General features: G+C 40.6%; 1 protein-coding gene across 9 annotated transcripts in view; it reads right to left on the bottom strand.

The window, feature by feature from the left end:
* Window positions 1-12267, bottom strand: part of XRRA1 (X-ray radiation resistance associated 1) — a 65940-nt gene that overhangs the window by 39763 nt on the left and 13910 nt on the right. For 6 of the 9 annotated variants that reach the window (XM_058687756.1, XM_058687755.1, XM_058687753.1 and 3 more), the window contains 2 exons: window positions 11212-11284; window positions 8364-8461 (listed from right to left, as the gene is read on the bottom strand). The exons of 1 other annotated variant lie outside the window; for it this stretch is intronic. In XM_058687756.1, coding sequence (XP_058543739.1) covers window positions 8364-8461; window positions 11212-11284 — 171 coding nt within the window. Of the gene's footprint in view, window positions 1-8352; window positions 8462-11211; window positions 11285-12267 lie in introns of those variants that run through there. 2 more of the 9 variants (XM_058687752.1, XM_058687760.1) reach the window with 2 other exon arrangements.

The raw sequence follows: 12267 nt of genomic DNA, 5'->3' as shown, positions 1-12267 counted from the left end.
CATCTTATCCAGCTGGTGAAGGAACAAGGTCTTTGGTCGACAACGTCAGTGTTACACAGTCAGACATATAAACAACTGACTGTAGGTCACTGCTAGAGGAGGACTGGGTTTGGTCTGACTCCACTGTTATAATTAATTTATTGTCCCTGTAGACCTGAGTTTGAGTACTGGCCAAATGTGTTATTTGGGCAAATGACTTAACCTGAGCTTCCTTATCTACAAAGTAGAAATAATAATGAGTCCTTGGGGTGCCTGTGTGGCTCAGTCAGTTAAGTGTCCAACTCTTGATTTCAGCTCAGGTCATGATCTCACAGTTTGTGAGTTGGAGCCCGGCATCAGGCTCTGCACTGACAGCGTGGAGCCTGCTTGGGATTCTCTTTCTCCCTCTCTGCCCCCTCCCCTGCTCGCTCGCTCTCTCTCAAAATAAATAAACTTTAATAATGAGTCCTTATGAGGAATTATGTGGATAAAACCTTTAGCATGAGTTTGCCACACAGTAAGAACTTAGTTAATATTGGCTGTCATCATTATAACCATCCTTTCACTCAAGAACCTTACACTAAAGGTTGCTTTGTACCAGGCTCTGTCCTCTCTCTGCTAGCTCACAACCTAGTTGGAAAGCTAGATACATACATGGATCTATTAAGTAGCAATGCTGCTGGGATAGAGGTCTGAACACAGACCAATGGAAGCACACAGGAAGGAATAGTCAGCTCTACCAAAGGATGCAGCAGCTTCACAGAACAGGTGATGCTTGGGTTATCTTCAGAAACTAGTTGGTAGTCACCAAATTGTTGAGGGCAAAAAGACATGCAGTACAGCAAGAAGCATGTACAGAAACCAGGAGGCAAGAGGTAGCCTAGCCTGTTCTGAGAACTGTAAACAGTTTGGGTATGACTAGAGTCTGTGGTATAACAGAGGGCTTGATAAGACTGGGCAGGCCATGAAAGCTACCAAGCACCAAAGGAGTGCTGAGTTCATGCCGCCATCAGCAAATTCCAAGTTTTGAGAGTTCACACAAAGGTGTGATTCCACTTGGCAGGGGCAAAGTGAGAAGCTTTCGAGGAAGAAGACTTGGAAAGCTGGCTCGGATACACAGTTTGTAAACGTGGGGAAAATCCTCTCCCTCGTACCCATATGTGGGCAGTCAATAAGACCTATGGATTCTATCTCCTTAATATCTCTCATTCTTGTTCCCTCCAACTCATTCTTCATGCAGCAACCCTACCTATCATCCACTGGATACTTCAAACTCCTTAGGAAGGCTTCCAAGGCTTCCCACGGTCTCTCTTCTGCCACCTCTCCAGGCTCATCTGTCACTACACTCTACTGTGCTTCACTCTCCATTCCAACCACACTGAGCTGTTTCATCAGTGTTGTAGCTCAGGGGTTGGTAAACTAACGCCTCTGAGCCACATCCATCCTGCTGTCCGTTTTGTAGGGCCTCTGGGCTAAGAAAAATTTTTACACTTTTAAATGGTTGAAAAGAGATCAAAGACTAATGTGTGAAAATTATGTGCAATTCAAATTTGAGCATCAGAAAGTTTTATTGGAGCACAGCCATGCTCATTTGTTTACATTGTATCTGTTGCTGCTTTCCTTTATAACAGAACTAATTATGACAGTTGTGACTAGTTATGACCATACAGAGCACAAACCTTAAAACATTCACTGTCTGGCCTCCTACAGAAAAAGTTTGCTGACCCTTGTCCTAGTTGGTTTGGCTATTCAATATTGGGTCCAAATTTGTTTTCCATAGAATTAAGGGCAGCTCAAAGAAATGAATAGCCTTAGAATCACAGGTCACAGAACTTCATAGCTGGCCCAGAATTTATAGAGGGGGGAGTTTAAGTCCCAGAGAAGGGAAGTGAGTTGGCCAAGGAACTATGTCAGAGTAGTGGCAGAATCAAGACAAGAAACAAGCTCTCCTGACTCTCAGGGCAAGGCTCCAACTGAGCCTTTTTCAGACCTGAATGTAGAAAACCAAATCATGGCAAAGTTAAGTTTTTCTAAATTGACTGCTGAAGAATTCTACTCTTCTGGTGGCAGCCTTTCTGGCAAACAAGAACAGAAGATTCCTAACCTCCTGCATCTGCTGAGTCACATCAAGTTTTATTACACTTCAAAGTATTCATTACTGTGAACTGCAAATTCAGGACTTTTGACAGCTTTATGCTTTTTCTTAGAGAGACCTTACAAATCATAGAGACAGAAACAAATGATTAGCCAAGAGATTTCCTTTTCTCATTTATATTCGGCATCTTGACTTTGGTCTGCTCTCTTATGTAAATGAATTCCCTTGGGTAAGGCTGGGTCTGCTGGATAAATAATCTTTATCAGAAGGTATCAAACTATGAAGTGGGACATCCAAGAATCAATTACAGTGAACCATTAGAGCCAAGCTAGCCAGCTGTGGGGTCTGAGCCTATAGTCATGTCCCCTTCCTATGGCCCACTGGCACTTGAAATAGGGGTTTGAAATAGTAGGTGTGAGGAAGACAAGATGCCTGGCACGATGCATGACACACAGGAACTCAAATGACTACTCTTTTAAAAAGTAAAATAACTCCCAGAATGGAAGGTTATAAGAAGCTTCCAGGTCTGTACGTCACAGAAATGGCTACTCATTTGGCTAATGGCTATCTCTAACATCTGGAATCTCTTTTCCACTGTTTATACTGAAATATTGTATACAATTTTTTTTTTTTTTTAACACAGCACAAAATCACACCAGTTGTTATCAATTTACACTCACTCTGTTTTACTGGACTTTTAAGAGCTCTGCTTCCTGGACAATTCTTAGGACCACTCCTATTACAAATCATAGTAAATCACTGCTATCCTCAATATGACTTGAAACCATGGAGAAAAAGTACCATTACATTAAGTATAGTATGTTTTAAGAACACAAGGACATATAATCCATTTTAGGAAGATTGCCATCCCAAACAGTTAAAACTTTTTAAAACTTTGGCATACAAAGGGCATTAACTCTGAAATATTCACTCTTGTGGAAGGACTCTCTCTCTCTCTTTAGCAAGACTAAGTCAGGCTTTTGTGAAGAGTGGATGACCCTTCGTTAAATAATTTAAGTTATTAACTCTTTGGGGTCAACCCCAAGGTTTATGACATACAGACATTCTGCTGAGATTTGAATCTGAAACACTTCTACTATAAGGCCAACATGTGGGGAAGAGTCCATTATTCAGTGAATCAGCCTGGCCAGATGCCCAACCCCACACCTTGCTCCAATTCTGTGGTTCTCTAATCTCCATGCATGCAGTGCCTCTGAGGTAGTGATATAAGCTTTGTTTCTTTGTGGAAAATGGCCCTAAAGTTTTCATGGAAGTTGAAGAGGTGATTAACTTGAAGTATGAGAACATGCATAGAAAATACATCACTACAGGAAACTTAATTTAGGATAAAGACAAGAATACAAACAAATTTTACTGTAATTTTGAATCTGAGATTTAGAGAACAGCTATGGATGTACAAATGTCAAGAGTATACTGTAGAGCTCATAGAATTCATGTTTTATTTCACAGTCCCTCTGGGCCCATGAACTAGGCCTTTAGCCTCTTTATCCGAGCCCACTGGAGCCAATCTGGCTCATTCAGACCAGGATGGGTCTCTGGACTCAGTCCATAATGCCTCTAGTTCAGCTGGTCCAATCTGCTATGTCTAGCACTTAACCTCCAAGGCTCTTTAGCTGCCACTGGATCCAGACCTCCCCTCAAACTCTACTTCCAAGAGTATTCTATTTAAACTCGTTTTTTTTTAATATGCAGCCGAGAATCCTTTATCCAGCAAGTCTGTCATTTAGAATAGAAGGAGAGATAAAGGTCTTCCCAAACAAACAAAAACTGAAGGAATTTGTCACCACGAAACCAGCCCTACAAGAGATCCTAAGGGGGATCCTGTGAGACAAAGTACCAGAGACATCACTACAAGCATAAAACATACAGACATCACAATGACTCTAAACCCGTATCTTTCTATAATAACACTGAATGTAAATGGATTAAATGCGCCAACCAAAAGACATAGGGTATCAGAATGGATAAAAAAACAAGACCCATCTATTTGCTGTCTACAAGAGACTCATTTGAGATCTGAGGACACCTTTAGATTGAGAGTGAGGGGATGGAGAACTATTTATCATGCTACTGGAAGCCAAAAGAAAGCTGGAGTAGCCATACTTATATCAGACAAACTAGACTTTAAATTAAAGGCTGTAACAAGAGATGAAGAAGGGCATTATATAATAATTACAGGGTCTATCCATCAGGAAGAGCTAACAATTATAAATGTCTATGCGCCAAATACCGGAGCCCCCAGATATATAAAACAGTTACTCATAAACATAAGCAACCTTATTGATAAGAATGTGATCATTGCAGGGGACTTTAACACCCCACTTACAGAAATGGATAGATCATCTAGACACACAGTCAATAAAGAAACAAGGGCCCTGAATGATACATTGGATCAGATGGACTTGACAGATATATTTAGAACTCTGCATCCCAAAGCAACAGAATATACTTTCTTCTCGAGTGCACATGGAACATTCTCCAAGATAGATCATATACTGGGTCACAAAACAGCCCTTCATAAGTTTACAAGAATTGAAATTATACCATGCATACTTTCAGACCACAATGCTATGAAGCTTGAAATCAACCACAGGAAAAAGTCTGGAAAACCTCCAAAAGCATGGAGGTTAAAGAACACCCTACTAACGAATGAGTGGGTCAACCAGGCAATTAGAGAAGAAATTAAAAAATATATGGAAACAAACGAAAATGAAAATACAACAATCCAAACGCTTTGGGACGCAGCGAAGGCAGTCCTGAGAGGAAAATACATTGCAATCCAGGCCTATCTCAAGAAACAAGAAAAATCCCAAATACAAAATCTAACAGCACACCTAAAGGAAATAGAAGCAGAACAGCAAAGGCAGCCTAAACCCAGCAGAAGAAGAGAAATCATAAAGATCAGAGCAGAAATAAACAATATAGAATCTAAAAAAACTGTAGAGCAGATCAACGAAACCAAGAGTTGGTTTTTTGAAAAAATAAACAAAATTGACAAACCTCTAGCCAGGCTTCTCAAAAAGAAAAGGGAGATGACCCAAATAGATAAAATCATGAATGAAAATGGAATTATTACAACCAATCCCTCAGAGATACAAACAATTATCAGGGAATACTATGAAAAATTATATGCCAACAAATTGGACAACCTGGAAGAAATGGACAAATTCCTAAACACCCACACTCTTCCAAAACTCAATCAGGAGGAAATAGAAAGCTTGAACAGACCCATAACCAGCGAAGAAATTGAACCGGTTATCAAAAATCTCCCAACAAATAAGAGTCCAGGACCAGATGGCTTCCCAGGGGAGTTCTACCAGACGTTTAAAGCAGAGATAATACCTATCCTTCTCAAGCTATTCCAAGAAATAGAAAGGGAAGGAAAACTTCCAGACTCATTCTATGAAGCCAGTATTACTTTGATTCCTAAACCAGACAGAGACCCAGTAAAAAAAGAGAACTACAGGCCAATATCCCTGATGAATATGGATGCAAAAATTCTCAATAAGATACTAGCAAATCGAATTCAACAGCATATAAAAAGAATTATTCACCATGATCAAGTGGGATTCATTCCTGGGATGCAGGGCTGGTTCAACATTCGCAAATCGATCAACGTGATACATCACATTAACAAAAAAAAAGAGAAGAACCATATGATCCTGTCAATCGATGCAGAAAAGGCCTTTGACAAAATCCAGCACCCTTTCTTAATAAAAACCCTTGAGAAAGTCGGGATAGAAGGAACATACTTAAAGATCATAAAAGCCATTTATGAAAAGCCCACAGCTAACATCATCCTCAATGGGGAAAAACTGAGAGCTTTTTCCCTGAGATCAGGAACACGACAGGGATGCCCACTCTCACCGCTGTTGTTTAATATAGTGCTGGAAGTTCTAGCATCAGCAATCAGACAACAAAAGGAAATCAAAGGCATCAAAATTGGCAAAGATGAAGTCAAGCTTTCGCTTTTTGCAGATGACATGATATTATACATGGAAAATCCAATAGACTCCACCAAAAGTCTGCTAGAACTGATACATGAATTCAGCAAAGTTGCAGGATACAAAATCAATGTACAGAAATCAGTTGCATTCTTATACACTAACAATGAAGCAACAGAAAGACAAATAAAGAAACTGATCCCATTCACAATTGCACCAAGAAGCATAAAATACCTAGGAATAAATCTAACCAAAGATGTAAAAGATCTGTATGCTGAAAACTATAGAAAGCTTATGCAGGTAATTGAAGAAGATATAAAGAAATGGAAAGACATTCCCTGCTCATGGATTGGAAGAATAAATATTGTCAAAATGTCAATACTACCCAAAGCTATCTACACATTCAATGCAATCCCAATCAAAATTGCACCAGCATTCTTCTTGAAACTAGAACAAGCAATCCTAAAATTCATATGGAACCACAAAAGGCCCCGAATAGCCAAAGTAATTTTGAAGAAGAAGACCAAAGCAGGAGGCATCACAATCCCAGACTTTAGCCTCTACTACAAAGCTGTCATCATCAAGACAGCATGGTATTGGCATAAAAACAGACACATAGACCAATGGAATTGAATAGAAACCCCAGAACTAGACCCACAAACGTATGGCCAACTCATTTTTGACAAAGCAGGAAAGAACATCCAATGGAAAAAAGACAGTCTCTTTAACAAGTGGTGCTGGGAGAACTGGACAGCAACATGCAGAAGGTTGAAACTAGACCACTTTCTCACACCATTCACAAAAATAAACTCAAAATGGATAAAGGACCTGAATGTGAGACAGGAAACCATCAAAACCTTAGAGGAGAAAGCAGGAAAAGACCTCTCTGACCTCAGCCGTAGCAATCTCTTACTCGGCACATCCCCAAAGGCAAGGGAATTAAAAGCAAAAGTGAATTACTGGGACCTTATGAAGATAAAAAGCTTCTGCACAGCAAAGGAAACAACCAACAAAACTAAAAGGCAACCAACGGAATGGGAAAAGATATTTGCAAATGACATATCGGACAAAGGGCTAGTATCCAAAATCTATAAAGAGCTCATCAAACTCCACACCCGAAAAACAAATAACCCAGTGAAGAAATGGGCAGAAAACATGAATAGACACTTCTCTAAAGAAGACATCCGGATGGCCAACAGGCACATGAAAAGATGTTCAACGTCGCTCCTCATCAGGGAAATACAAATCAAAACCACACTCAGATACCACCTCACGCCAGTCAGAGTGGCCAAAATGAAGAAATCAGGAGACTATAGATGCTGGAGAGGATGTGGAGAGACGGGAACCCTCTTGCACTGTTGGTGGGAATGCAAATTGGTGCAGCCGCTCTGGAAAGCAGTGTGGAGGTTCCTCAGAAAATTAAAAATAGACCTACCCTATGACCCAGCAATAGCACTGCTAGGAATTTATCCAAGGGATACAGGAGTACTGATGCATAGGGGCACTTGTACCCCAATGTTTATAGCAGCACTCTCAACAATAGCCAAATTATGGAAAGAGCCTAAATGTCCATCAACTGATGAATGGATAAAGAAATTGTGGTTTATATACACAATGGAATACTACGTGGCAATGAGAAAAAATGAAATATGGCCTTTTGTAGCAACGTGAATGGAACTGGAGAGTGTGATGCTAAGTGAAATAAGCCATACAGAGAAAGACAGATACCATATGGTTTCACTCTTATGTGGATCCTGAGAAACGTAACAGAAACCCATGGGGGAGGGGAAGGGAAAAAAAAAAAAAAAAAGAGGTTAGAGTGGGAGAGAGCCAAAGCATAAGAGACTGTTAAAAACTGAGAACAAACTGAGGGTTGATGGGGGGTGGGAGGGAGGGCAGGGTGGGTGATGGGTATTGAGGAGGGCACCTTTTGGGATGAGCACTGGGTGTTGTATGGAAACCAATTTGACAGTAAATTTCATATATTAAAAAATAAATAAATTAATTAATTAATTAAAAAAAAAAAACTCGTTTTTTTTTTTGCACAGACTCCTTTGACATGATGTTTGGCATTTATTTTCCCAGACCATGTACAATGCCCATTGGTATGATACAGTGTCACCTATATATCACTGCTGTCACTACCACTACCCTCATCATCACCACCAACCCTACCACCCTCACCAGAGGACTACTGTCAAGCAAGGGTCTGGCTGTAAAGGCCCAGAGAGCTCCTTCCCAGCAGTTATAATCAGTAGAGACCTCTACACCCATTCCTTACAAGGAAACAGGTGGGCACCAAAAACTCCCTACCTCCAACTTACTTCCAAGAACTTAAAGTCTCCATATTTCACGTAGATGGTTTTGATTCCATTAAGTGCGAGCTCCAGTTCCTTTAAGGCTGGAAATGTATGAAATGCATCTACAGGAGATAAAGAGAATCAGCTACTTGTGAAGGACCTTAAGACCTTAAGACAGAGTTAATAGTGGTCATTTACTGGCTTCTCACTAGGTTAGGCCAGGTTTGCGGTCAGGTGCTTTGTACATATGTCCTTTAAATCTCTAACAACACTGAACAATAGGGATTACTACTCTCATTCTACTGCTGAGGAAATCGAAGCTTGGCTAGGCTAAGTGATTTGCTAGAATGGAATCGCTGGGAAATAAAAGGGCCAAGAATTGAATCTAATGTCTAACTCCAAAGCCCACTTAAAAATTATCTTTGTCATTTCTTATTATAAAAGTAAAACATGCCTACCAAAAAAAGTTTAAAAATACAGAAGAACAAAAGTTCCCTTGAATCTCAACACCCAGAGATAACCATTGAAAGTTTCATGTATAATACTCCAGAATTTTTCTCATGTGTACAGTGAAACACACACACCTTGTTACACAAATAGAATCATACCATACACACTGTGACTTGCTTAACGATATGGCTTAAAGATTGTTCCAGGTCAAAACAGGTAGATCTGCATATGTCTGAATTATGTTCCATATTATAGACATACCTTAATTTATTCAACCATTCCCTTATTGATAGCCTTTAGGCTATCTGGACAAAAAAATAAGAACACTTTTCCCTTTCTGTATGAGAACTGGACTTTGGGTTAACTTTCTCGCCCTGTTCCCTGGTAACCTGAAACAAATGATATGGTAACATAGGCAATATTATTGTGGTAAAAATGATGCCAGACTGGTAAATCACATCTGGACTAGGAGAAACTAGAAATGAACTATAAACATCTGAAGGGGGCATCATAACTTTGGGCTTTGGATATGTGGTGACTCCCATCATTAGTCATGTCCTTTGCAAGGACTCTAGGAGCCATGTCTATGGAGTATTACAATAGCTATTTGCTCTTGTGGGGAATGAGGCTGCTAATCTAGAGTGGCTCCTACATCTACCCAATGAAGAGTCTTATTCTCTTGGACCTTGGACCTGAGCAGGGGGCTACAGAGAACGGCCCGTGAATGGAGGCACAGACTGCTACATGAACTGCTGTGAGGAGTGCACCAAAGAGCACCTACAGATGCTGTGCTGCTGGGACACTGCATGGAATGACTTAGAGCCTTCTGGTGTCAAGTGGGGTCTATGGTGGTCTTGTGAGTCAGAATATTCAGTAGAGCCTAAGAAAAAGACTGCTTGGTAGGTATTTCAGGATGTTTCCAATGAACGTCCTTGTACAAGTTTGTTTCTGTAGGATAAATTCCTGAAAGAGAAACTACTTGATTAAAGGCAATGACTACTTTGACACTGCCAAACTGTCTTCCAAAGATGTTGCCCCAATTTATTACACTTCTGCCAGTGAATATGAAAGTATCCATGTCCCCATCAATGCTGGCTGTCATCAATCAGTCCTCATTTTTGCCAATATTTGATAGGCAAAATATAGGATTGTGATGCTGTTAATTATTAGTGAGGTTGAGCATCTTTTCATAGGCCTATTGACCTTTGTATTTCAAGCCCATGTTCCTGATAGACCACTCTGTTTCCTCAAGGGCAGAGACTGTGTCACATGCTTCTTTAAATACATCCCTCACATTCAACCATTAAAAACTGACCTCACCATATTTTTCCCTAAACTTGCCCCTCCTCTAGTGTTCTTTGTCTCAGTGAACCCTTTGGTTCCTTCCTCTTTCCATATGCCCAGTAGCTACCAAATCCTGTTATTTCTACCTTCTTCTGAATCTCTCTTGCAATCCTCCTTACCCCAACTACCTAGCTCAGGCCTCCCCACCCCTCCCCTGGAAAAAATGAAATCATCTCCCAGATTTTCTGGTCCCTGTCTTCTTATCATTTACTTTCCTCATGGCTACCACTGAGCCTCTCTACTTACAAGCGTTTCAAGGCTCTCTTCTGCCTGCAGGATTAGCAACAACTCAGGGCTCTTGATACTCTAGTCCCTGCCAAGCTTTCTAGAATCTATTTTACCCTACTCACATGCCTTGCAAACATACAAAGCCTCTGCAGGGTCCTGATCAGGCACTGCTGTCCCACATCTGCTCCACTGACCTGAAATACCTTCTGATTCCTGAGGTGCTCCTGTTCATTTTTTAGGTCTCTCTGCTCAGTGCCCCCTTCCTCAGAAGTTTCTCCTGACACTCTGGTCTGTGTTGATGTCCTGCTTATATGCTTGCGTATTATTTTCTGATTCCCTCTATTACTGCACTTACCATATCCTGCTATAACTGTCTGTGTTTGAACCAATTTTTCCCAAAAAAACTAAGCTCACCAGAACAGAACTGGACCCATTCATTTCTAAAAGCCAAGCACTCACATAGTCCTGACACCCAGCAGGGGTCGCTATGGACTTGCTGACTAAACAAGAAGCCTTTATGCTCCTATAGGAATTCTTATAAGCTTAAAAGCATTTTTATATACCTGTCTCATCTCACCTACAAGGCATCCTACCTTGGGGAGGAAGAAAGGAAAGGAATTAACTCCATTTACAGGAAGAGAAGCACCAGCTCACAGAGAAACGGTCTTAAGGAGGTAGTGCCAGCTCTAGGTTGAAATCCCAGTCCAGGGGTTCTCCAGAACCCAGCCTATCACACTCCAAAAAAGAGATGAGGAGCCAGTCATGGATGGACTGACAGGGAAGTTCTAACACAAGCGACTGGCTGTGCTGGCTAAGATGCAGAAGATAGTTTTCAGGAAAAAAAGCTTACCTAAAGGCAGCAGGTTTTCTGAGGCATTGATGTAAATCACCGAGTGAAAATGCTTGAAGTCCTTTTCCTTAGCCTGTGGGAAAAGCATTTCAAAAGAACACAAGATTTGTTCCCTGCCTGGAGGCCTTGCCAAAGCTCCGGAACTGCTATCAGAAGGAGCAAAGACCTACAGGGATAAGCTATATTCTTAGCAAAGAGCACCCACTTGCTGAGGGCCAGAATGACTTTTCTGCTTCTTTTTTTCTATTATGAAATAGTTCAAATGTACAGAAAAGTTTAGAGAATGAAACTCTGAAGACCCCTGTAACCACTATCCCCCTTTAATAAATATGAAGATTTTATGGCCTTTGCTTCAATTTTCCTTAAAGAAATGAAATACTATAGAGTTGGCCATGCCCTCCCCCATCCCCATATCCTTCCCCAACTGTATCCTTCTCCTTCTCTCACAGATAACAGCTATCCTAAACTGGTGATTATCATTCTCATACTTGTTTCATACTTGTATTCTACATATATGTACCCATAAACCGTATATAGTATTATTTACATGTTTTAAAACACTATCTTATATGCAAATCATACTGTAGGTGTCATTCTGCAACCTGCCTTTTTCACTCAACACTATGTTTTTGAGATTTACTTGTGTTGATACACATAGTTCTTTTGAGATTTACTTATTTTAATTTTTTTTTAATGTTTATTTATTTTTGAGAGAGAGACAGAATGCGAGTGGGTTAGGTGCAGAGAGAGAGGAAGACACAGAATCCAAAGCAGGCTCCAGGCTCCGAGCTGTCAGCACAGTGCCCGATGCGGGGCTCGAACCCACAAGCTGTGAGATCATGACCTGAGCCGAAGTCGGATGCTCAACCGACTGAGCCACCCAGGTGCCCCATTACTTATTTACTTATTTATTTTAATTTCTGTATAGTATTATACCATCAATTGCTTGTCATATGCCATGGAAGGCCTACAAACCAAAAACATTTGCCATAATTGCAAAAACATTGGCTAATGGGGGCCACAAATGTGGCTCCAGGCTACCTATTAGCCAATTGA

This window comes from Neofelis nebulosa, chromosome 10 (genome assembly GCF_028018385.1).
Source record: "Neofelis nebulosa isolate mNeoNeb1 chromosome 10, mNeoNeb1.pri, whole genome shotgun sequence".
Taxonomy (NCBI): domain Eukaryota; kingdom Metazoa; phylum Chordata; class Mammalia; order Carnivora; family Felidae; genus Neofelis; species Neofelis nebulosa.
This window is presented reverse-complemented; position numbering and strand designations above follow the sequence as displayed.